The sequence below is a fragment of the Rhipicephalus microplus genome, chromosome X (genome assembly GCF_043290135.1).
Source record: "Rhipicephalus microplus isolate Deutch F79 chromosome X, USDA_Rmic, whole genome shotgun sequence".
Lineage (NCBI taxonomy): Eukaryota > Metazoa > Arthropoda > Arachnida > Ixodida > Ixodidae > Rhipicephalus > Rhipicephalus microplus.
Genome location: NC_134710.1, coordinates 153,406,832 through 153,432,225, shown reverse-complemented (window position 1 = coordinate 153,432,225; position 25,394 = coordinate 153,406,832). Strand labels below are relative to the sequence as shown.

At 44.0% G+C, this 25,394-nt stretch overlaps 2 protein-coding genes across 2 annotated transcripts in view; one reads left to right on the top strand and one right to left on the bottom strand.

The window, feature by feature from the left end:
• The window catches only part of LOC119176897 (transmembrane channel-like protein 1), an 87,257-nt gene extending 70,519 nt beyond the window's left edge, over nucleotides 1-16,738 (top strand). The window contains exons 22-24 of the mRNA XM_075878023.1: nucleotides 14,998-15,077; nucleotides 15,656-15,881; nucleotides 16,513-16,738. Of these exons, the coding sequence (XP_075734138.1) occupies nucleotides 14,998-15,077; nucleotides 15,656-15,881; nucleotides 16,513-16,552 (346 nt within the window). The 3' untranslated portion in view covers nucleotides 16,553-16,738. The remainder of the gene's footprint in view (nucleotides 1-14,997; nucleotides 15,078-15,655; nucleotides 15,882-16,512) is intronic.
• Nucleotides 1,331-7,639, bottom strand: LOC142775833 (uncharacterized). Its single transcript, XM_075878022.1, has 7 exons — nucleotides 7,397-7,639; nucleotides 6,346-6,475; nucleotides 5,536-6,228; nucleotides 5,405-5,464; nucleotides 5,238-5,342; nucleotides 5,069-5,182; nucleotides 1,331-4,771 (listed from the first exon to the last, which is right to left on the bottom strand). Exons 3-7 carry the CDS (start codon nucleotides 5,558-5,560, stop codon nucleotides 2,610-2,612), a joined length of 2,466 nt encoding a protein of 821 aa, XP_075734137.1. The 5' UTR covers nucleotides 5,561-6,228; nucleotides 6,346-6,475; nucleotides 7,397-7,639; the 3' UTR covers nucleotides 1,331-2,609.
• Nucleotides 16,739-25,394: the final 8,656 nt, after the last annotated feature.

Below are 25,394 nucleotides of genomic sequence, written 5' to 3'. Positions count from 1 at the left end.
CACTTCGCCACGCAGTCAAGAGCGTTAACGGCAAACCATATACTACCATCTGGCACTTTTCAGAGTTTCGCAGTTTCAGAGCGTTTTCGTCATCAGTAGGAAGATGACGCGAAGAGCGCGCGTTGAGTAAGGTGCCTAAAAAGTCACAGCATATCCACGGAGCAAATGACGATTGATGAGGCGAAGCGTTTGTACGTTCATCTCAGCTTTTGTCCGCCTGTGCGCCCATCCATGTGTTGGTCTGTGCGTCCGTACGTCCATCCGTCAGTCCGTCCGTCTGTCTATTCATCTGTCTGTCTGTCTGTCTGTCTGTCTGTCTGTCTGTCTGTCTGTCTGTCTGTCTGTCTGTCTGTCTGTCTGTCTGTGCGTGTGTTCATCTATCCATCCATCCGTGTGTCCGTCGACTCGTGCATGCGTCCAGTTGTCCGGTCGCGTTCGCGAATGCAGACGCACATGGGTAACACCGACCAGACGCGAGCCAAGGAAGCCGAGCGCAAGCATCTTTAACGCACCCGCCACTCTGCTTCGTCCATGCCCCACCAATGATGCGCCATGTATGGTGCCTATCTAGTAGACTGAGGAAGGCACTCCTTCCTCGCGCACCCAGGCACAACCCGCGCAGCAGCCAATCAGAGAGTAGTGGTACAACGTCATCTAGAATATCCTTACTCAACGGCAGTCTGTATGTACTTCTATGAGACAGCACCATCTATTATACTGTTTGAGAGATACTGTCTTCCTTTTTTTCTCGTCTCTTCTTTTCTCAGTTACGCCACACGTAGGACAAGGTTAGACTAAAGTGCCAACCACTGGCACGCGTATGCTTGCGCCTACGCGTCAAAAGCGTCTAGTCGCGCCTGTGGAGGAAAAGGGCGTGCAACTACTGGCACGCGTCGACCACGTTGACGCCCACGCCATAGAGAAATAAAGGTTAAGAGTGGACACTCCCGTAGACCCCAGCGGCCCAATCGACCCTAGCACACCTGGTGGTTGGTGAGAGCAAGTGGCGTGCGCTTCCTGTTTCGGTTTCACTGGCGCAAATTTTGAATTACTTTGCATAACCGACGTTTGGCTATGACGAAAGTTCATGATTTCAGACCACTATTCATCGCCCAAATGGATAGTTTTTGTAGGTCGTTTTGATTTAGCGATTCCCTGTTTTGTTTTGTTCAGCGGTTTGTGCGAATCGGTCGTGACGTAATTTTTATTTCGATAAAGTTATAATAAAAAGAGATGCAGGTAATGATAATTCACTACGGTTTTATTCATCGCACTTGTGTTTTTCTTTTGGAACGAGTGATCAATGTATATATCAGTCAAAGAGACAGAGTATCCGTAATGTTTTATTCAAAGGCAAGGTAGAGTCTGAGAATATAAAAAGCACAATATGACAAAGGTAGACAACAAATGCATCTCGCCTTACAAATAAATTGTAACAAATACAGAGAGAACACAGACAACGCACACATCGCTAGAGTTGGCAGAAGCCGAGAAGCTGGTGAAGTATGACACACCGGGCCAGTGGGTAAGTAAGGATCTATGGCAAAAACACAGCGCACAATGCTGATGAAGAAGGAAGAAGTAACACATACACAGCAATGAAGTCGCGAATCACGACTGGGGTTAACCGAAATAATGCATATAAAAAAAGAGCACACAGAAACCACACGACACAATATAGCAGAAAGGCAAAGGTGCAGTGTGCTGGCTGTGCTTAAGAACAGCTAGTCCAAAATGAAAAAAAAGCAGACTTGATGCCTGCTTGTCTTCAGAAAGGTAGGGCTTTGCAGCTTGCTCACTATGTGAAAGACAAACTTTATGCTACAACACTGGCAGGTTTTGTGGCTTTTGTTATGCGTCGCCTTCATCAAAAACTTAAGATCCCAAGTGATTTGCGTCTGAGTGTTGCTGTGACGCTTGCGAGCTAAAATAGATTGTAGTCATCACTTATCCAGAATTGTGGACCTTAATTGGTGCTACGAGAGCGGTATCACAGGGCTAATAAATAGCAGAAGGAAACCACTTTGGCTCATTATTTTTCACAAAGGCTCTACATCGTACGTTATCACTCAAAAGCTATATAAAAATAAAATGGCAGCGTCCGCAGCCCCATCAAACGCTACAAGGTTGGGTATTCTTTTGAAAATCTTGATGGGCGAGATGAGGAGGTTGATGAGAAGCTAAAATACGAAAAGCGTGATAACGTGAACCGTGCCCACTTCATACAGTGTTCCTTACCCGCTCGAAGACATTTCAACAAGCGGTTTTGTTATCGATATATTACTCGAGCTGGAGAGATAAAGCATACACAGTGACCGAGCGAGCCACAGTAAAGTGTACAGTTCGCCCGCATTTGCTACAAAAATACAGACAGGATACCCAACATTCTTTTTAAGGTTATGCAAATCACTTCGAGCGAATACACAGTGTCCCTACTCCTCATAGTGGGTAACCTAAACAATGTATGCAACGGAGTGGCTAGTCCAGTTGAGCTGAATATAAGCATATAAGACCATAATGAAGTCTGCTGTAACGTAGTAATAACATAACAAAGCTATTGCAGGATTCGGCTCAACTCGAATACTTTAGTGTAAAGCCGCCGCTAATTGCTAACCTTTGAACTTGTCAAGCTGTATGCCTGAGATTGAAGACTGGAACCTAACCCTATCTAAGTTTCGGTTCACAAAACACACATGCCAACATAAACGAACCCGGCAAAACATTTTCAGAAACTTCGCGCGACACCCAGCAGAGCAGAAATGCAAATCGCCAACACTTGACAGATGGTGATACAAAACATTGCACACTTTCAGGTGATGTGCAGTGGCCTCAATTATGGCAAGAAAGTGAGATTCAAGTTGTTGTACGTATGCAAAAGCTGCTTCTGATGGCACAGTGAGATTCCCAAAAAGTTTGCTGGGGACGTGGTATGCTTTGAGCATTGTGAAATACTGGTGGGTACCCTTAAGCGTCTCACTGTGGTCTTTCAGTAACTGTGGGCAACTGCAACCGTCACATGCATTCCGAAGGAAGTGTTTGATGAGAAAACCAGCTACATAATATGCAGCGGAGTCATCGATAATATGGGAGTGAACGTTTGTCGCAAGTTCAGAGAGATCGTCTAGAGCGGGAAAGTCGTCAGGCTGTGGCTGTGCACACTCCTCATTATCCACAAGAGACGCACTGGTGAGGGAGAATGGCGAGAGCTGCTCCTGGAGGAGGTCACATTCATCATCCTCGACATTTCCGTATTCTGACAGCTTGAAGAGTTTTCTTATGCAGATGTGCTTCAGGCCACAAATAAATTGTGCTACATTGGGGTTGGTGTTGCAACCCTGTTTTTGCCTAATGTGGCCAAATATGTTCTCCAGTGGATCCTGTTGAAGCCTGCGTGTTAACAGGTATTCAAAATTGTAATTTTTGGAGAGGTCGTCCCATAGTTGACAAATAGCCTGAATTGTAATTTGCCAACCTACGATGGTTTGTGGTTGACGTCTGCCAACAAACTGCCATGATGCAATCCAGGGAAGCTGGCCTCGGAGGAAGTCAATCAGCTCTGAATCATTTTTCATGATTGCATGCCGCAGCTTTTGCGAAGTTCTTTTTTTACTCGAGCTGTTCAAGGCTTCGAAAATCCTGTCCATACGATCACAAAATTGAGCTGTAGTGATGGCCGAGGCAGGCAGCACCTTCGCATACACCAATGCCGTGATAGCAATCGAAACTGGTGCACTGAGGACCTGAGTTGCTCTGCTGACCTTCATATTAGAAAAAGGTTTCTGATGAACGTGCCGTTCAGTCAACTTTGGAGCCAATCGCAACCGCAACTCATGTGAGGATTGATAAAGGCTTACAATGTGCGACCAGTTAACGATGTCATCCCCAATGTATAACTTGTGTGCTTGGACATTATTGCGCGTTGTTTTAATTAAATGCGGAACATCAAAAATGTAATATACCCACTCACCATTAACTTCAAAAAAAGGCTTTGCTACAGTCACTCTTAGTTGGTTAGCGAGACTTACATTTGAACTGCCCTGGTCACAAATGACTGCTTTCACAGCAATATTAATGCTCCTAAGCTCCAAAATGAGTGACACCAGCAAGTTATGCATAACAGATGATGGTGTTGATGTGTGCCCTATAGTAAAAGCAACCGGTTGAACCCACTTTCTCGAAACGCCAACAAGAAGAAAAACCAGTGCTCGATCAGCGATGGTTGAAGTGCGATGAGTGCCATCATCTGTAAAACCCTGGACAACGTCTCTTGCAGCATCATAGTACAAATTCTTTTTGAGTGCTATTTCGTCGAAAACTAAAGCGCACACTCGGTCCCGTTCATTCCAAGCTTGAGTATTTGTTGCAATGGAAGAAAGGATTCCTGGAATTATGCCTGGAGTCATCTTTACATTAGCTAGCCACCTCCTTAATGAACGCCGGGAGGGCAAAGAAAAATATGGAGCCAGAAATCGGTATGCTCGCGGACCTCGGAAGTTTAAGTGAAGAGCAAATTTCTTGAACCACACGGGAAACCGCTTGCCCTTGCGTTTGGGCCTCAAGCGAACATGTGCAGAAAGAAGTTTAAAAACCTCCTCGGTGACGTGTGGTCGGATAACTTCAAGGGCCTTTGAAGTCGATGACGGTGCTTGGTGAGGCTGTCTCCGCAGTCTTTTGATAGTTTTCCGCTGTGCTGCTACTTTGGCTTGCAGATGTTTAATGGTTTGCTTGTACTTCATTGATGGAGACATTGTCGCTGGCACACAGGAACGCACTGCAATAAACAAAAAAAATGGATGTAAAAGCGAAGAACAACTAATCCAATACGAGCACTTTCCTCGCTCTTTCACACCCAAGGTGCACAACTTTCTGTGGTGCAAAGTTTTCGATTCCACTACCTAAAAACAAACCATTCACAATGTTGACAATGCACAAAAAAAATGAAAATCACTGAGAGCCCACCCTTACATTTTGTAAGTGCACACGTAGTGTCCTTTTGAGGATAGTTTCCTCCGAATGTCCTAAACATAAAATAGCACATTAAAAACAGCTGCAATAAAAGAATAGTCACCATTTTCTCTAGGGCACTCAGGCGTGGAGCTGTTGGCGGAGACGTCTTCTGGAGGGTTTTGTGAAGCTTGTTCAGTGCCTCGGACAGTGCTGTCGGAACAATCTTGTGAGCGGCCTGCGGAAGTCTCTATATCAATCCACTCTGGTGTTGAAGTGAACATACAACTTACCGGTCACACAAGTTCCTTTTGTGACAGCTGAATGACTGGTTAAGGTTTTCTCCGGCAAGACGAAGTCAGCGGAAATTCTTTCACCAGCTACAAGGGAGCTGCCACCTGCAGAGGTTTGGTCAACAGTCAATTTCGGTAAAAAAAAGAAATCGCGACACTGAACGCACCCTGTTCATCGGGGCACCTCAATGTGTGGGAGCCGCTTTTTGAAGCCTCTACCGCAGGTCCTGAAGAAATGAAATTACGACAATGTATCAGTAAGAGGCTTAAAATAACACAAACTGAAGCTCATCCGCACCTTGCAGTGCAGCTTCTGCAGCCATGTCATAGTCGCTACTTGAAGCGACGCTCAGAGAACCTGCATATATGTGCAGTTGGTACAAGTTACAAAGCTTGTAGCATGGGGAAACTTAAACAGCTCTTTCAAACGTATAAATTGGTCGAACGTGGAAGAAAAGAGAAGGCACCAACTAGGAAACAAGTAATTTGTGATTTTTGGAATTATCAACAGTGGCAGCTTTCACTGATGAAAGGTATACGTACATGTGCACTCAGGCTTGAAGATAACGTGAAATAGCCCTTTAAAGTCTTTTAAAACAAGTTGCGCAGGTCAAGAGCATCAAAAAACGACAGAAATGTAAAGCTGCTGTTAGGAAGGTAATAGCCAACAATTCACAAAATTTAAGACTTTCCAAGTGTTACTTCTATAGTGAGGCTTCTCCATCGGCTACAAAGATCTTCACGGTTAACTGTCGCCACTGATTCAATACAAGTGGCTGCTATTGCACATATTTGAGTTTCAGTCAATCACTTACATGGTGCAGCTGGTGGCACACTGGGAACAACCATTCTTGTAAGCCTTGTGTGCCCAGGGTCCATGAAACTTTGAGCAGTAAAATGGTCGCTACAAACCCTGTACGTTGCGTACAATAGGCTGGCCGGCTTACTAAGGAGATCATCGCGTCCAGCATACTGCATCCATGCTTTTATCCTGCATTGGCAATGAACTATCAGCAGAAAGGGGAAGTGCTTGAATAGTGATTTTTTATTGTTACCCTCACAACAGTAAGCCTAAAGACATGCAAACCATACAAAAGCTTTAACACACCTGCCGTCCCGTGGTATGCGGAAGAAACTCGTCCCAGGCTTCTTGTGGGTTCTGCCATTGTTGAAGCACCACGATACACAGCAGTAGCTGCCGTAGCTTGGACCGCCGGACGGCATGGCGTCAGCGCGGTCTGAAAATGTTAGTAAGTGGATGCTTCGCTGTCAAATTACGAAAAAGATATGTGCACGTCATAAGTGTACCAACAAACCCCTTTGAATGATTAGCTAATCGATGCACAATACAAAACCAGTGATACATCTCTGACCCATAAAACTATGACTTACAAAGATAGACGTCAAGACCACGTACAAAGATCTTCAGAAGTTTCCAGGGCACTATCCCTTGTAAAGCAATGGTATCGCGGCCTGGGAACTTTAGAAACACCTTCGTGCGTACGCAGTATCAGCACAGTACATTGGGAAGAAAAATCGTAGTTGAAATTTGTGCGGTAAAATTATATTGGAAACGTCAAAAAAATTTGTGAGCAGCTTGCACTAGTGGCACAAGGCTAGCGAAAAAACGATGATGGCCACTTGGCTAGTCCAGATTTGCCTTTGGCACACCAAGAATTATTCGTGTTCCGAGCCTTCGGGAAACGCGTCGTGAAGCATGCGAGGCCCAGCGAATGCTTCTCAATATTTTGCACTGAGCCTATGACCTAGCTGCCCAGCTACGCTCAGCTATGGCTCAGCGCACAGACGCTCGCGTCCGTGGCAGACGCAGCACGCGTCGCCTCGGCTTGACGCCGTGCCGCCTTTGCTATACTGCATACGTTGCACAATGTTCCCGTCTAGCCACCACATAGAGCCACAAACTTTCTTTTTAGCGAACCTCCCAGTCCTTACAAGCTTCAGAAAAAGGTTACAACTGCGTGAATGAGACGCCACGTAAGAAACAAACTCGCACACTCGAAGCGCAACGTGTGTGTGCATCTTTCTATGTTTGTTGCATGGTGTCTTATTCGCGCAAGTGTAACCGTTTTCTGAAAAAAATGACCCAACAAGACCAACAACATGTCATTCAACAAGCTTCGCTTGAAAACGTGCCTCACCTGTTATCTCACGCACGAAAACGCCGACGCAGCCGACGTTGACGAAAGCGACGAAAGCTTCTCGCTGTAATGCATGGGCTTGTCGCTGGGTAGATGGTGTTTATGACAGTACGGCTGAAGAAAAATAATCGCGTAAGATGTGTTGAATAAATTGTTTTTATGTATAAAGAACATACCAAATTTGAGCGTATAATTATTATTTTGTAAAAACAATTTTGTTGCATTGATTATAACTGGTTTTTTTTGCGCTTGCGCCCTCTGACGTTTGGTGAGAGCACTAGTTTGTTACGTAGTCGTGACGCACTTCCTAAGGCCAGGTTTCGCGGAGTGTCCGCTCTTGTCTTCTTCTTTCTCTATGCCCACGCGTCCAAGGCCGATGCGCAATGTTGCTTGATCTTTTGGCTTGGAACTGTCCAAGTTCAGCACAGAACGGCACGTTCTCAACTGGAGCGGGAATGTATGTTTCAGAGGATATGAGAACACGTTAACAAGTTGATAGTGCTTCAACCACCACAGTTTAGATTATTTTAGAGGTAATTGACATTTCAGTGCCCAAAGTAACTACAGCGGTAGCACCAGAAATCAACATCGGTGCGTGTGCCGCTCCCGCGAATGAACATTCGCGTCTAGCATACTGTACGGCTATCATAGGCGTGTGCAGGGCTCTCCTTAAGGGGGGGGGGGCAAAAGTTTGTCCCAGTGCCCCTCCCCAGGGCTGACTTAGCACCCCCTCCCTATTATGTTAATATATGGAATTGACATTGAGCTCCCCCCCCCCCTCCTCTCTGCGGTGAATGAGGCATGGCTGCCTTCCTGATCAGGTTTACAAACCACCGGGTTTCTATACCAGCACTACCAAAGTTACTAACAATATCTTGTATATGCTGGTACCTTCAGTATATTTACACAACATATTTTATATCAGTCAACTTAATAATCACGCCTGCAACTTCATGATCTGAGAGATTTAAGTCAGTCATAAGACTACAATTGAGGCCAGAGTAGCAGGCTTTCGGTTGATGTGTGTGTTCGAAATATCTTCTAATGCAACAAAGCACACCCGGTTCTTATTGACACAAGAGATATTGGTCATAAGATAGGAACCAAATACTGCGTAGAATGCCTTCGGGCATTTTCCATAGCTGAAATGTGCTCTAATGCAACTAACTGTGCCTGACACTTCACGATGTGACAGATATTGGTCAGAATATTTCAACTGAACCTTGCACTGGAAGACTTCTGGACGTTGTCTTTAGTCAAAGTATTCTCTAAAACGACAGACGACACCCAACTGTTCATGAAGTGACAGATATCGGTCATAATATTAGAACTGAAACCTCAATACAAGACTTCTGAACGTTGTCTTTAGTCAAAGTATTCTCTAGAACGACAGACGACACCCAACTGTTCATGAAGTGACAGATATCGGTCATAATATTAGAACTAAAACCTCAATACAAGACTTCTGAACGTTGTCTTTAGTCAAAGTATTCTCTAGAACGACAGACGACACCCAACTGTTCATGAAGTGACAGATATCGGTCATAATATTAGAACTAAAACCTCAATACAAGACTTCTGGACGTTGTCTTTAGTCAAAGTATTCTCTAAAACGACAAACGACACCCAATTGTTCATGAAGTCACAGATATCGGTCATAATTATAGAACTGAAACCTGTAAGGAAGACTTCTGAATGTTATCTTTAGTCAAAGTATTCTGTAAAACGACAAACGACACCGAACTGTTCATGAAGTCACAGATATCAGTCATAATATTGGAACGGAACCCTGTATGGAAGACTTCTGCACATTCTCTTTAGTCAAATTATTCTCTAAAATGACAAACCGCACCCAACTGTTCATAAAGTCAATGTTATCAGTCATAATATTGGAAGTGAACCCTGTATAGAAGGCTTTTGAACGTTGTCTGCAGCCGAAATGGCCTGCAGCCAAAATGAACGTTGTCTGCAGCCGAAACAACGCACACCCTACTCTTCATGAGGTGACGGATTTAGGTCATGAGGCTGTAATTGTGCCCTGTTCAGAGGGCTTTGAATGATAAGCGTATTGGAAATATCCTGTCATGCAAGAAACCGCATCTGGCTCTTAATGATACAACAGATACTGCCATAAGAATGGAACCAAGCACTACGTAGAATGCCTCTGGGCATTTTTTGTAGTCAAAATATGCTCTAATGCAACTAACTGTACTTGAAGTTTTCATAATAAGACAGATATTGGCCATAGGGCTGCAACTGAACCTTGTAGGAAAGACTTCTGGATGTTGTCTGTAGTTAAAGTATTCTCTAAAACGACAGACGACACCCAACTGTTCATGAAGTGACAGATATCGGTCATAATATTATAACTGAAACCTCAATACAAGACTTCTGGACGTTGTCTTTAGTCAAAGTATTCCCTAGAACCACAGACGACAATCAACTGTTCATGAAGTCACAAATATCGGTCATAACATTAGAACTGAAACCTTAATGCAAGACTTCTGGACGTTGTCTTTAGTCAAAGTATTCTCTAAAACAACAGAAGACACCCAACTGTTCATGAAGTGACAGATATCGGTCATAATATTAGAATTGAAACCTTAATACAAGACTTCTAGACGTTGTCTTTAGTCAAAGTATTCTCTAAAACGACAAACGACACCCAATTGTTCATGAAGTCACAGATATCCGTCATAATTATAGAACTGAAACCTGTAAGGAAGACTTCTGAATGTTATCTTTAGTCAAAGTATTCTCTAAAACGACTAACGACACCGAACTGTTCATGAAGTCACAGATATCAGTCATAATATTGGAACGGAACCCTGTATGGAAGACTTCTGGACGTTCTCTTTAGTCAAATTATTCTCTAAAATGACAAACCGCACCCAACTGTTCATAGAGTCAATGTTATCAGTCATAATATTGGAAGTGAACCCTGTATAGAAGGCTTTTGAACGTTGTCTGCAGCCGAAATGGCCTGCAGCCAAAATGAACGTTGTCTGCAGCCGAAACAACGCACACCCTACTCTTCATGATGTGACGGATTTAGGTCATGAGGCTGTAATTGTGCCCTGTTCAGAGGGCTTTGAATGATAAGCGTATTGGAAATATCCTGTCATGCAAGAAACCGCATCTGGCTCTTAATGATACAACAGATACTGTCATAAGAATGGAACCAAGCACTACGTAGAATGCCTCTGGGCATTTTTTGTAGTCAAAATATGCTCTAATGCAACTAACTGTACTTGAAGTTTTCATAATAAGACAGATATTGGCCATAGGGCTGCAACTGAACCTTGTAGGAAAGACTTCTGGATGTTGTCTGTAGTTAAAGTATTCTCTAAAACGACAAACCACGTCTAACTCTTCATGAAGTCACAGATATCAGTCATAATACTGGAACTGAACCCTGCATGGAAGGCAGCCAAAATGTTCTCCAATGCAATAAATATACCCGACACATCACGATGCAACAGATATTAGCGACTAGATTGGAACCGAGCACAGCGTTGAACACTTTCGGATGGTATATTTATTTATTTTCAAATACAGCTGCTCACTGTGAGGCTACTGCAAAAGTGGCATACATATATACAAAATGAAAGAATATAAACAGTAATATCACATTAAGTGTGCCAAGGTAAACAAATATCACTACCCTTGAGTGCACCCCTGTAATAAATGAGAGAAATAGGACATTATTATAATACAAGTGCCTCCAAAAAGTCAGACACACTGGGATTAGGAATCAAACCAAGTAGATCAATCCAGTGTTTGATAACTTTATTTGAACGTGTTAGAGAACTCTACAAATGACTTCTAAGCTGGGTGGTGATTGCGGATCAGTGCTGTGTTGAAGACTTCAGCACTTTGCTGGTAGTTTAAATATCCTTTAACATCTACAAAATGCATCTGACACTTCTTGATGAGACAGACATTGGTTTTGAGATTACAGCCAAGCACTGTGGCTTTAGCATGTCATTAATTGTCAAAATACACTATAATGCAATAAAGCATGCCAAAAATTTTTGATGGGACAGATACTGATCAAAGGATTGCACCTGAGCACCGTAAAAAAGTTTTGGCAAGTTTTCCAACAGAACTACACAGAATATGCTTAAGTGAATGCGTATATATAATCCAAGTTAATGCATATACTAAAAAACCGAACAGAAATGAAGGACTCCTTGGAAACACATACAAATATTCAATGTTCAGAACCATCGAATATATTGAGCTCATTACAGTCTGGAGGCACAGATAAATACAAGCACAGCTCTGAAAGGACTCATAAGTCACATGAGGTACTTTTTGCATTTCTTCTACACAAAGTGCAGTACCATACTAGTGTACCTTCATTCATTCTGTGCATACATGTGGTGATCTTCTCTTCCCACAATCGTGTCATCGTGCAGCTGATTTCAAATCAGGTGCTTCTCACAAGGTTTTCAGTTATCTGTCCAGCTGTAAACAGATCGCGCGTTATGTTATAGTAAACTGTAAAATGACGGAGAAGCGCCATTGTATGCCTATAGCTATGAGTATCAGAATGAACTACAAATTAAGAATGTGTGTGTTAGAATGCCTCCAAACAACGTATGTGCTACTGAGCGTAGCACAGAAGCAGAAGAAGCGAGAAGTGAAATAGCAGGCAATACCAGCAGCACTTAATCATGCAACTTTCTTTTTCGATCACCACAGCGACGCACGCTCGAGTTTCTGTCTTGTACGTGAATGGAAATGAGACCGCTGACAGCCCAGTGTGTCAGCGTCGCTGGTACCCGACACGAAGTCGCATCTCACTGCTACCAACCAGCGCACGCTTATGATTAGCTTGGCAACACACAAAAACGATTAGCACCGAAGCCAACGAATGTTTCCGCGTCATACAATTCGCGAATACACTTATATAAGTACGTACGTTTTCACATCACGGAAATGTGTTGGCTAGTGCAAGGTTCGCTTTCAGCGATGATGAATATTGATGTTGAAAACAAACACAAACACAGTGCAGATAAAAACTCCTCCGTATGACCTACGCGATATTTCGGTCGTCGTATATGGTGTCTATGTTGCGACGGAAACTACCGTAGAGTTTTTTTTCAGCCGATGTGCCTCGCATGTGCTGGTTCATACGAACTAGATGGTAGAGGCCTGCGCTGGATGCAGATGACACCGATCTGAATTGCCTCCGCGGTAGGCGAGGGCTCACGCTCAAACCTTCGAACCTCCGAAGTATGTTCGCACTCGTTTTTAGCACAGAAAGTGACAGATGAAAGCACAAGAACACCGACATGCTCTTTTCGCTCGGCCGACGATCGCACAGGGGTCGGGCGCTAGCATAGCCGGCCGGCATTCGCTGGATTTGTCGGCGTCGCTCGAACTCGGCACGAAACCACGTCACGCTGGTAGCACTCGCAGTCGTTCGTCGTTTCGTTGTCGTTCTAGATTACGAAGCGGTCATTCAGGAACGTTAGGAGTAGTTTTCATGCTTGCTTTCAGCCCTCGGCTGTGCCTTCGAAGCGGCGGCCATTAGGCACAGCATTCGGAGTCATCGCGGCCTCTGGTTGGTTGGCGCGCGGCCTCTGGTTGGTTGGCGCCGCTGTACGCGTGGTGACGTAGCGTACGCGAGGCAAAATATCAAGCCCGGCTTGATCCCTCGCGCCTGCTCGCGTATTCCCCTCCGAAGCCGACGCCGAGAGGCGCATTTGACGCTTTTGACGCGTAGACGCGAGCGAACGCGTGCCAGTGGTTGGCACTTAAGAGTAGCTGTGCCCCTTATAACAGTCGTCGCCTCTCGCATTTCGGAGAGCGTGGACGGAGTGTGCTGACGTGGTCTCTCCTGCACGCGCGCTTATCAGACTTGTGTTTCAAGGGAGCACGAAGGTCACTTCACTCGCTACCGCGGCCGTATATAAGACTGGAAGCACGCTGCTCATACACGAACTAAAGATTGTGACAGTTGTTCGCGCTTGTTCTGCGTATACGTGTGCGTTCGTTTCCAGCCTCTTTCTTTCTGTTCATACAACGTGTTTTAAGTGTCGAGCTGTGACAATTGTTAGTCTACGCTGCGTCTTGTATATACTCATTTCATGCGTGCTTTCTGCTTGGGGTGTGTGCTGCAAGCTTCGCGCTGGTTCTGCTTGCCGTTCTTCGCGTGACATTGCATTTTGTTGCTATAGCATTCATTCCTTCCGCCTTCTGGTGAAACAATGCACAATGAACGCTTCACTACCTCTGGGAAGACATGTCTTACTTTATGTTTTACCGAGTCTTAGAAAGAAAAATCAGCCACATTTTTTCGTTTCTGCTTGTTTGTTTTTTGATAGATCTATCTCTTTCTCACTCTCTTTATGTTTTTCCTCATTTTTTTTTCTTTTGTTTCACCCCTCGCTCGATTTCTAGCTTCATTTTTCTTTCCATCCTGCGCTCTTTCTCTCTCTATTTTTTTGTTTATCCTTCTCTATTTCTCTTCCTTTTTCTTTATCTCATGATCTGTGTTTTTCTGTCTTTTCTTCTGTTTGTCCTTTTCTCTCCTTCAGCTCTTTATATCTTTTTTTCTATCTCCTTTCTATCTCATTCGCCCTCTTTTTCTTTCTCTGTGCACTTATTTTCTCACCCATCCGAGTTATTACATCCCACACCGGCCAAAAGAATGCAACGGCATAGTGCACGCTGGCATGAGGATGATAGTTTTCGCGAAGAGAAATCGGGGCTTTGCCGAGCTTATAGAGCTGCGCCCAATCATCTACGGTGGCCTATAGTGGTCATGGTGCTTGACTGCACCGCATGTTACGAGATCGAGTCCCGGCCACGACGGCTGCATTTTCGATAGAAGCGAAAAAATTCTTGAGTTCCGTGTGCCTAGATTTAGGTGCACGTTAAAGAACCCCGGGTCGTCGAAATTTTCGGAGCCCTCCACTACGGCGTCTCGCATAATAATATCGTGGTTTTGTGATGTTAAGCCACAAAATATATTGTAATTAAACAAATTCGCTCTTATAACGTTTGAGAGTCTGAGGGATAATAAACAGTAGATGCCTATTGGATTACAACGAGTTTAAGGGAGAAAATGCAGTTACTTAAGAAGTTTGCTTAGCCTATGAATTCATACTAACAGCGTTAATGTCCTCCGAAAAACTTGATAAATGAGTGTGAAAAGAAAATGCAGGAACGGGTGCGTATTTCAGGCTGCTTTCCTCACCAGTCTATGGGCACCTAAATTATCGCCAGCATTAATGCATATTTTACAAAGATGTTTGTATTTGAAGCTCATAATATCCGTATTGTATAGTTAGCTGGGCCAGTTAGTATGTATTCATCGTACACGCAGGCACAAAAAGCGTAAAAATCGAGACCAGACACACAGGAAGAAACGAATAATGCGTGAGGCTTGTTGGCTTTTTCTTTTGCGTCTCGTCTCAACATTAGTGTTGTTTGTTTTATGATATATCCCCACTCCCTGGTGTTTGCCATCTTCGTCGGTGATTACTTATTAGATACTTTGTGCCCATAAGCACTTATTGCATCCATGAAGCCAAATGAAGGCAAGTTTTCGTTGTACAGAGCAGTTTGTGTGTTATCCTTTTGGACAGAACGCCAAAGCCTCTCTTGAAGTCCATCGAGAAACTCCGCCTTGGAGACACCCAGACCTTCAAGAAAAGAAAGGAAAGCGGTGAGAAAACAACGCAAGTTAATCATTTCAGCGGCCATGGGGAGGAAGGAAGCATGTTTGGCAGGCTTTCAAACGTGCGATAAAAACGTTTTACGTGGGTGAAGTTATTCACTGGCAATCCATGATTAGCAAGCTAGGGGTTATATTGCACATGACCGAAAAAAAAAGTAGAGGCAGCTGGACATTTTCTTGTGGCTAAACAATGTCCAAATTCTATTATGTAGAGCGGCAGAGTGCGACCTGTTCCTATGTGAAGTATGTTTTAATACAAAGCACAACTTCTCATCAGATGCTTACAATGGCTCGTAATAAAGAACTCTCTTTCTCCGTGCCTTTCGAATGGAAGAGTGAATGGCCAGAAAGTCTTCACCCCGTAACGTCCAAAACATATCAAATGTGCTACACGGCTTCATGCCTCAAAAAGGTAGATTAAAGCAAGGCGAGCCCAGCTGGAAAGAGAATCATGCGCCGTGTGGAGCGACTGAGGCATGCTGCAATATAATGGCTTATTTCTGTTTACGGTAACATGAGCCAAAGAAGACGGCGTGCGAGAATGTCACCCCCTGCGGTCCATGCAGAAGAGAAGGACGAGGAACGCGAGGGAAGCCGAAGTGTCACTGAGGGCGGTGACTCGGATGACCGGTGCCCTCGCGAGACGCTGCCACTACTGGACGTTGCCCTGCCGTATCCAGTGGTGCCTCGGCCCGCACTAGTTCGCGAGCTGAGCCGGCACTACGCCGAGCCGCATGTGCCGCGGGTGAACGTCTGTCCTCCGACGCCCTTACACACCGACCACGAGGAGCGGTAAGGCACGTTTTAATAACATCCGGGCGTTAATAAAAGCCCTGGAGGCATTTCACGCAACTTCTCGAAGGGAGTGCAAAGACATCAAGACGTTAAAGTAATCGTGTGGAAATATGAAACACAAGCCTGTGCTTTGTGTGTGTGTGTTTGTGAGCGAGTGTGCGTGTGTGTTCCATGTTTCTAACGAGTTGTCTTCTTCGCACAGCTTAACCTGTATTCAAAGAAAAAAAAACATCAAAGCGTTGTGTAGTTTTTTCACTGTTTTTACGAAAACTAAAGCTCCGTCTCAACGTTCTCATGAATACAGGCTCCATTTCTGGTCAACGCAGAGTGGGCGTGCTCTTTTGATTGCTTCTGCTTGGGGAAAAACAAAATTGGGCTAAAGGTCAGTGAGCTTATGGCTACGGCCAAAGCAGTTATTAACTTCTTGTTGAAAGGCTGCTGCCCATCACCCATTGTGTCTGTAAGTGTCCTTGTTTAACCAGCAGATATGGGTTTAGTACACGCGCACAAATTCAGGAGGCACAAGTGCGCATGCAAACGAGATCGGCGGACAGCCAGGCTGAGATTGCGATTTCAGCTTTAGACGCCAGTACAGTACTTACAAAAATTTTTTTTTGTGTAATTTCAGGAAAACACACGTTGAACGCCAGGACACGGATTCTTTGTGACGCAAGTCATGCTGCTCCTGAAGAAGCATGCATGGGAAGCCAACATGTGTGTTTGTATTAACTCTACGTCTCCATCATATCTGTCTCGTAACGTCCGGTCACTTTTTCGGACAGTACGTATGCCTTCAAGAGAACAACACTGCTTTTGAACTTCTGTGTACAAGCTAATAAAAATAACATATTGCCGCTTTTGGGTCGTTGATCGCTTGTTATAAGAATAGAGAGGTAAGTCCTGCAGACATTACCAGTCTGTCCGAATTTTATCGTAGCGTTTGAAGCGCTTCTTGGCTATTTATCAACCAAAGCCAGCTTTAGCTGAACGATTGCAAGTAGTGAGGGCCTTACAATGAGATACAAGTTTGAGCAGCAACATCAAACAGTGGAATCATCACTTCATATTTAATTCTTAAAAGTTACAGCGAAAGAAAAAAGTTACCAGACTTGCGCAAAACGTATAATACTATCACAGCGAAAGCTGGAAAAACGGTCTTTCAGAGCCTTTTGAAAACGCACTTTAGGTATTTGCTACGAGCACACTGGCAGGGTACCCACGATGCCATTAATCATTGTACATTTTGTGTAGTAGCGAGGCATTCAGTATGCCATCCTGTTTCATTCTTCACAGAAGCATTGTACCCGCTACACGCAACTAATGTTGTGCAGTTTTTTTTTTTTATGTGGCTCACAACGACAAAGAATTATGCCTGAAGCTTTAGTAATAGGTTGCAGGATTCGAAGACCTGCTCGTTAGGCAATTTGCATTCTGTGACGCCTGGTTGTTGATTTGCTGTTCTGAAAACATGGGCGGCAATCGTTTCCCGATATCAAGCATGCCTATATGATCAATTTGCAGCAGAGTTCCAAGAAGCCCCGCCACGGTGTTCTAGTGGCTAAGGTATCCGATTGCTGACCTGCAGGTCGCGGGATCGAATTCCGGTGGCGGCGGCTGCATTTCCGATGGAGGCGGAAACGTTGTAGGCCCGTGTGCTCAGATTTGGGTGCCCTCAGATTTGGGTGCTCAAATTTCCGGAGCCCAGCACTACGGCGTCTCTCATAATCTTATGGTGGTTTTGGGATGTTAAACCCCATATATCAGAGCTCCAAGAACCGGCGTGGCTCTTTGGTAGAATATTTGGCTGGCACACAGGGGTCCCTAGTTTGGATGTCATTGTGTTCTTGGTGTTTTCATATACTCAGCTTTTTTATTAATTTGTGCGGTAGTGGTTACGGACACCGGTGGCAGCGGTGGTAGATAACTACGGCACATGCGACTCTTGTGATCACATAACAGCTCTCATACCACTCATATTAAAATTCTGAAATTCTGATGGCTTGCAGTGGCAATAGGAAAGGCTTTGGCACGTCAAAACGAAAAACTAGTAATTTATCCAAGCCCAGCTGAACAACGTAGCACAGCATCAATACATTGTACTTGTCCACGCCAGTAAATGTACCACTTGATTTCAACTGACATACCCACACTTAGATTTTGTTTCGCGGTAGAATATCTTATAAGGATACTGTCGCCATTTTACATAGCACAATGACCGCTGCATAACATGTGAAGAAATCTATATTAGACTCTATAATGTTTCATAAAAAGCTCAACAGCCATGCACGAAAGATTTGAAAAGTTGCCCGTTATGTAGTAAGATTTCAAAAAAAAATTACTTGTAGTAACAGCAAAGTTCACCAGAACTTCGTTAAAGACATTCGCAGCTGCTCAATTTTTTAGCTAGGCAGTACCATGGCCGAAACATTTTACTTATTACTTAAGGACGCCTCTACAAGATGTCAAATTAGAAAATATTTTGAACTGGTCAAATTATAGCGGGCATTCGATCAATATGTGGTCTGATGAACTGTCCGAGTATCATGATTTGCGGGTAGTGCCAACTCAGCATACAGATGTGTGAGAATGTGCATGGATTCCTTTGTTGCATCAACTACAGCAAGAAATAGTCACTAAAAGTGCCTGTCTCTCAACATACACAATTGAACCATGTGGTTCTCAATAATCCTCACTCCTGAAAAATTTATGTAGCGCCCGATGAAGAAAAACAATGACTATCTGTAAGTACTTCCTCCAGAGCATTATTTTTTTAATTTCACAAGATTTTATTCAAACTTAATGGATAGTTGCCATGGGCTGCATGCTTCAATAAGTTTAGAAGTACGTATCAAAGCTATAATAATTGTGAAACTGCGTTAGGTAGCTCAGAGTTTCCTTAAAGCTTATTTATGTTTTTAATACGTCCTCTACACTAAGTACACGTAATACTGTTCATACATGTTGTACGAATACATGTTGTACGAAGGAATACTGTTCTGACTGTTGATATTTTCGTTTTATCAACGTGCAGTTCTCAAATTTGATTGATAAGTGGGGTTTAACGTCCCAAAACCACTATATGATTATGAGAGACGCCGTAGTGGAGGGCCCGAGCAATTTCGACCACCTCAGGCTCTTTAACGTGCACCCAAATCTGAGCACACGGGCCTACAACATTTCCGCCTCCATCGGAAATGCAGCTGCCGCAGCCGAGATTTGATACCGCGACCTACGGGTCAGCAGCCGAGTGCCTTAGCCACTAGACCACCACGGCGGGGCGCAGTGTTAAAATTACAGTTCATTGTAGAATCATATAATTATTGTATATATATATGCCACTTATCCATATTAAAAAAAAAACTTCTAGCTCTTGATGAAACAAGCGCCAATAAATATGAAGAGTTATAAAGTACACACCACGGAGCGCCTAATAGCAATTGAAAATTTTTATTACACAAAAAGACTCTTATATAACATGCATGCGTGTCACCAAAAACCTACCCTAATATCACCAACAGCGTGAAACAAGAAAACACTATTTGCATAACTGATGGCATAGAACCGGAAAAACACGTGTTAAGCACACCCCCCCCCCCCAAGAAAAAAACAAGATAAAGAAATGCACCCAGTAATGTTACGCCAAAAAAGTAAATTCATAATTTGTTAGCAGAACAGACGCCTGGCGGACGCACTTGTCAGCTGCTTTCTTAATTCGAGACGCTCACATTATTTCTTTCATTTCGTCGTCCGCTTTTTGTGCTTGTCAATAATTTCTGCGTCAGAAAGTTTTGGCTGGCAAGTGCATTTCTTACATTGCATCGCTAAGTCTGAGTACGAGGCCCACTTCGTGAACTATCCTTTTCACGAAAACGCACATTTAGGCAACAACCTTTTTTACCGGCGTATTCTTTCGCACAAGTGAAAGAAACTGTGTTCACATATTTTTTTTGGCACTCAGTATACCTCCCACCATGTTTTATGTTACATCCATCTGTTTCCTATTTTGCCTCACCTTTCCAATGCCGGACAACTTTTCTACAATTCGCTTTTAGCTGAAGAAAAAACAACCAGCAACACATACCTAATTGAACTTTCTTCAACAGATGTGAAATGTTATGCAGATGCAGGATGACCACTGTCTGCTCTTTTTTTACTCTCAGCTTTTCTCTCCCCTTCTCATGTGCTGATTATTGTTATTACTTCTCGGCGATTATTTTCACAAGCCAATAGGAGACAGTTGCCCGAATAACCAGCTTCCCTCAAAAAGAATCGCCGAAAAGTGAAGAAGACAATAATCAGCACATTAAAAGGGGACAGACAAGTTGAGGGTGAAAAAAAAAAGCGGACAGACAGAGGTTATCTCGCATCTGCATAACATTTCACATCGTTTGAAAAAGTCGTATTAAGATATGGGGTGCTGGTTGCTTTTTCAGCCCAAAAGAAATTCTCGAAGATTTGCGCGGCAGAAAAAAGATTAGCCAAAAACAAAAGCATGGGCGAAACAAACGGATGCAACATAAAACATGGTGAGAGGTATATTGAGTGCAAAAAAAAAGATGTGAACGCAGTTCCTTTCACATGTGCAAAGGAATACGCCGGTCAAACAGGTCGTTGCCTAAATGTGCTCCTTGGTGAACATGAGAGTTCACTAAGGGGGCCTCGTACTCGCACTTATCGCTGCAATGTAAGAAATGCACTTGCCAGCGAAAACTTTCTGACGCAGAAATTATTGACCAGCACAAGAAGCGGATGACGAAAGAAATAATGTGAGCGTTTCGAATTAAGAAAGCAGCTGAAAAGTGCGTCAGCAAGCTGTCCGTTCTGCTAACAGATTCTGGATTTGCTTTTTGGCGTAACATGACTGGGTGTATTTCTTAATCTTGTTTATTTGGGGGGGGGGGGCTTAACACGTGTTTTTCCGATTGTATGCCATCAGTTATGGGAATGATATTTCAGTGTTTCATGCTGTTGGTGATAGTTGGGGTGGTTTCTGGTGGCATGCCTGCGTGTTATCAATATACATAGGAGTGTTCCTTCTGAAATAAAAATTTTCACTTGCTAATAAGTGCTCTGTCCTGTGTCCTTTCTAAACCATCGTACATTTTTTTCGCTTGTTTTATCATGCCCCGTCGTGGTGGTCTAGTGGCTAAGGTACTCGGCTGCTGATCCGCAGTTCAGGGATTGAATGCCGGCATTGGCGGCTGTATTTCCGATGGAGGGGGAAATGTTGTAGGCCCGTTCGCTCAGATTTGAGTGCACGAACACCAGGTGGCCGAAATTTCCGGAGCCCTCCACTACGGTGTCTCTCATAATCATATTGTGATTTTGGGACGTTAAACTCCACATATCAATAAATCAATCGCTTGTTTTATCATAAACCTAAACCAACATGCCCTACTGGCAGTCGTCCTTCTAGTTCTCTTTCAAGTGAATCATCTGAAGCACCTAGAAACAGTTTAGGTGAGTTAGCTGAAAACTTTTTTTGAGACCAGCAACATAAACTAGTCGCTGAAGCCATCATTAGCAAGCAATACTCTTTAGCCATAATTCGGTCACAGAAGATAATAATACTGATCTGAATTTTAAATTAAATTTATTTTGTACCGTGTTATAATAATAGGAAAAACCCCAGTGGCAGCCGTGGAATCAATTTCGGCACCTGATGTTTCTAACATTTACCTAAACATAAGGACATGAGCGTTTCAGCATTTGGCCCCCATACACATTTGCGGCCGCCTGAGCTGGGAACCGAATCCGCAACCCCGATCTCAGTACCGCAACACCGAGCTTCTAAGCAACGTCGTCGGGGATTTGTGCGGTGCTCACACTGCATGACACGCGCGACCACACGATTTCACGAGCTTTCTTGTTAGCCTAGAACCCCTGTTCTCTTCGGATCCATGAAAGCGAACATCATTTATGTTCCACATAATCGGAGACCACAAGAATGTTCAACGTAGCCCCGTCAAGACCTATTATTAGTGTTATCTTCTCTGGTTGGGGCTTATAAAATTAAGGTATACTATGCATGATAGTTAAAGAGAAGAATATGGCTAGACCAATGATCGCGACATGCGCATCGTTTGTCAGAGATTCAGACCTGACAGTTCTTCTTCAATTTTTAATATATCAAGACACATTGAAGGTGTAATTTATATACTTCCCTAAAGTGACGATGTGTTAGCATTTTAATGGAGCGATCTGCGAAAGCCGACTACTCGAAACGTCTGCTCTATAACAAGCGAAGTTGTGTTCAGGGCTCCATGGCCCACGACCCAACGTTTATGAATGCTGCACGCTTGCACAGTAAGGTAACCGCGTGCCGTTATGTTTGAGGTAAGTGGCGACCTTGCATGATGACGGAAGGTGGGTGGGTGCGGCGCAGGGCAGGGGTTAGAAATCGCGTGACGAGCAGTACGGGATCTTGACGGGCGAGTGTCGTGTGAAGCAGCAACCGTCAATCCGAGCAGCTCGACCACGTCTTGCGTCGTCGCCGAGGGGCTCTACGTCGTTTGAGCAACTGGAAATTCGGTCACAGAGTCTGTATCAGGCTCGTGCAGGCATCAAGGCCACCGCAGAAGTTGTGCCAGTGTCCGCACAAAGGGTGGCCTGGTGGCAGCCAAGCGTGACCGGTTGACGGTTCTGAAAGGGCCCGAACCGGGGCACCACTTTCCGCCATTGTGGCTCCACCCTCGCACCATCGTCGTAGCCCCGCGTGCCTGCGACAGCGGTGAGAGTCGCTGCGGCTAACGCGCCGGCCCGAAACTCACTTCCAAGCGGAACCGATCTAATCTGTCACGCGTGGTGCGCTCACTACGAGGAGCTACAGAATGCGAATGTGGTTTCCCTCATGAGGAGCCTTTGAGCGTGGGCGGCTGCGTCGTTTCCGGAGCGCCCTGAAACAACGTCAACAGCCGCGAGAGAACAGGGCACTGACATTTCGCGCTTTCGAAGGACTCTCTGTGACGCTGCACTGCCATCCGCCTCCCGCTCTGTGGCTCGCGCACCTGCTCGCCGCGCCTCATTGTCGCCAGTAATAACCACAGATGGACGGCTTGTGAGCCCAGGTCTCGAAACACAGAAGGAAGGAATGTACTGGCAGAAGAAAAGGCTGCTACGCGGAGGCGAAATCTTGCCGCGACATCGGAAGCTGGCATCCAGTATTTTCTATAGAGTCAGACTAGGTGCGACGTTCAACACTATGACGCAAAAACCTAATAATAATATATTAGGTTTCATGTACGAAAAGCGCAATATGTTAATGAGGGACGCCATTGTGGAGAGCTCCGGACATTTTGACCAGTTGGTGTTCTTTACCGTGCACTGAAATGACACCATTCACAAGCTTCCACTGAAATGCAACCACCGGGGCCGGGACCAGACTCACGACCTTGAGGTCACCACCCGAGCACTGTATCAACTGATCCAGCTTGGTGGATGACATAGCAGCTTCACGTTTAGTACATTTTGCCATGGTGATCCGTGTTACTTTGCGAATAACCGGTCTGACGATAATCTAGCAATCAGAAATGTTCATAGCCAAAATAAAGTAAAAAACAACCTTGAAAATGAAATTTTTGCATGAAATCGTCCAGACCAACCACACCAGTTAAGGCGTTGTGTTGATAGCTGTAGTCACGATGGCGTGGGATTAATTTCGAGCCATGGTGGCTACATTTCAACAAATGCCAAAATGCTCGCGTACTTAGATTTTAGTGCACTTAAAGGAATCCCATGGGTTGAAAATTTGTCTGCAGTCCCTCAGTATAGTGTGACTAACAATTATACTGTGCCTTTGTCATATAATACCACCCCGTCGCAGTGGTCTAGTGGCTAAGGCATTCGGCTGCTGACCCGCAGGTCGCAGGATTGAATTAAGCTGCGGCTGCTGCATTTTTGATAGAGGCGAAAATGGTGTAGGCCCGTGTGCTCAGATTTAGGTGCACGTTAAAGAAACCCAGGTGGTCAAAATTTTTTGAGCCTTCCACTACGGCATCTCTTATATTCGTGTGGTGGTTTTGGGACGTTAAACCTCATATATCCATGAGTCAATCAATCAAACAATCAATCAATTAATCAATCATCTAATACCGGCCATCTACTTAATCTTTTATGAGACCATTACAGATAAGTAGACGGAAGAGTCTTAACAGTTGTTTAATATTCTTTTTCCTTCCTCTTCGGGTGTCGTAAGGAATAGCGTGCCAGCAGGGTGTGAACAATTATTCATATTGTGATTATTGAGAGCCACTGTAGTACGACTTTCATTTAAACAAATAAAGAGGAATTCTTTAGCTCTATTCTTGTGCTTTTTTTTTTCAAGCTTACTTACCCGTTTTCTAATCCACGTCAGTATTAGTTGTAGTCTATGAAAAAAGGTGATGTTATGTCTATTATTATAGACTATATTCAAAATTTATTGAAAATTTCGCGTGCGTTTTCGAGGATTGTGGTGCGTATCACTAAGATTGGATTAAAATTTATGTTATTCCTTCTTGTCTCCAGTCCACATACAATGTTTTGGCCAGATTTTCGAGATCGTCTAGCGGTCCTGCTATGATCTTAGTATAAGGGGCAGCGAAATTAAGAATCTCCGAAATTCTGCCCCTCTTCTCACACAAAAGTACACGCTTTTTTTTGCGTTTTTTATGTCAAGGCAAAAGAGCACCATGATGTGGAAGCAACTCGATAATAAAGTGGCAATTTTTCATTTCAGTTTTCAATCTTTTCTCTGCGATACACCCAGCCGCTTAAAGGAAGTCATGTCTTTACGAAGAACCATCAGTTTTTTTTTAGGCGTTGCGTATCAGACACTGCTGTTCTATTACCTTTTATTTGTTTGCAACGTTATAGAGATTGTATGAGCACGAAGGAAGTGTCTCAGATAGGTGTGACATCATTTCGATAAGCGCACCTATCTCTGGTGTGTTAGTGTTAAAGAAGTTAAACCTCGAAGTGAAGTCACAGGGTGTCACTCTTGGTATACCTTTTAAGTTATCTGCAAAAGAAAAAAATCTGGAAACAAAATTAGCATAACCATTTCGCATCTTTTTCCAGTCATACTCGCACTTTTTGAAATTTATATTGAGGTTGCTGCGCGGGCACTAAGTACAAGATTACGTATTTAAACAAAGAATTTGGGCTATTGGAGTCATTATGACTCAGCATGTGCTCTATAGTCCCCGTGAACTTTGTTATGGTTGCTTTATAATACAATATGTAAATTTCTTTTGAAAAAAAAACGGTAACTAGGACTATGCTCATGGTACCAAGTTTCATGACTTCGCGACCAGCTGGTGCGGGAATAAGAAAGTGGCGCCACCTCTTCACCGAGGCTATGAACCAAGGCGGCTGATAGAATTTTTGAGCCCTATAACACCACGGCTCCCGTGAAAGCTCACGTGCATCAATTTATTTCTGCTAGAAATTACGCTTGTGGCTAGTGAACAAATCGAAAGATGTTGGTGTGTTAAAAATCTCACCAAGTACAACATGCATTTTCACTTTAAC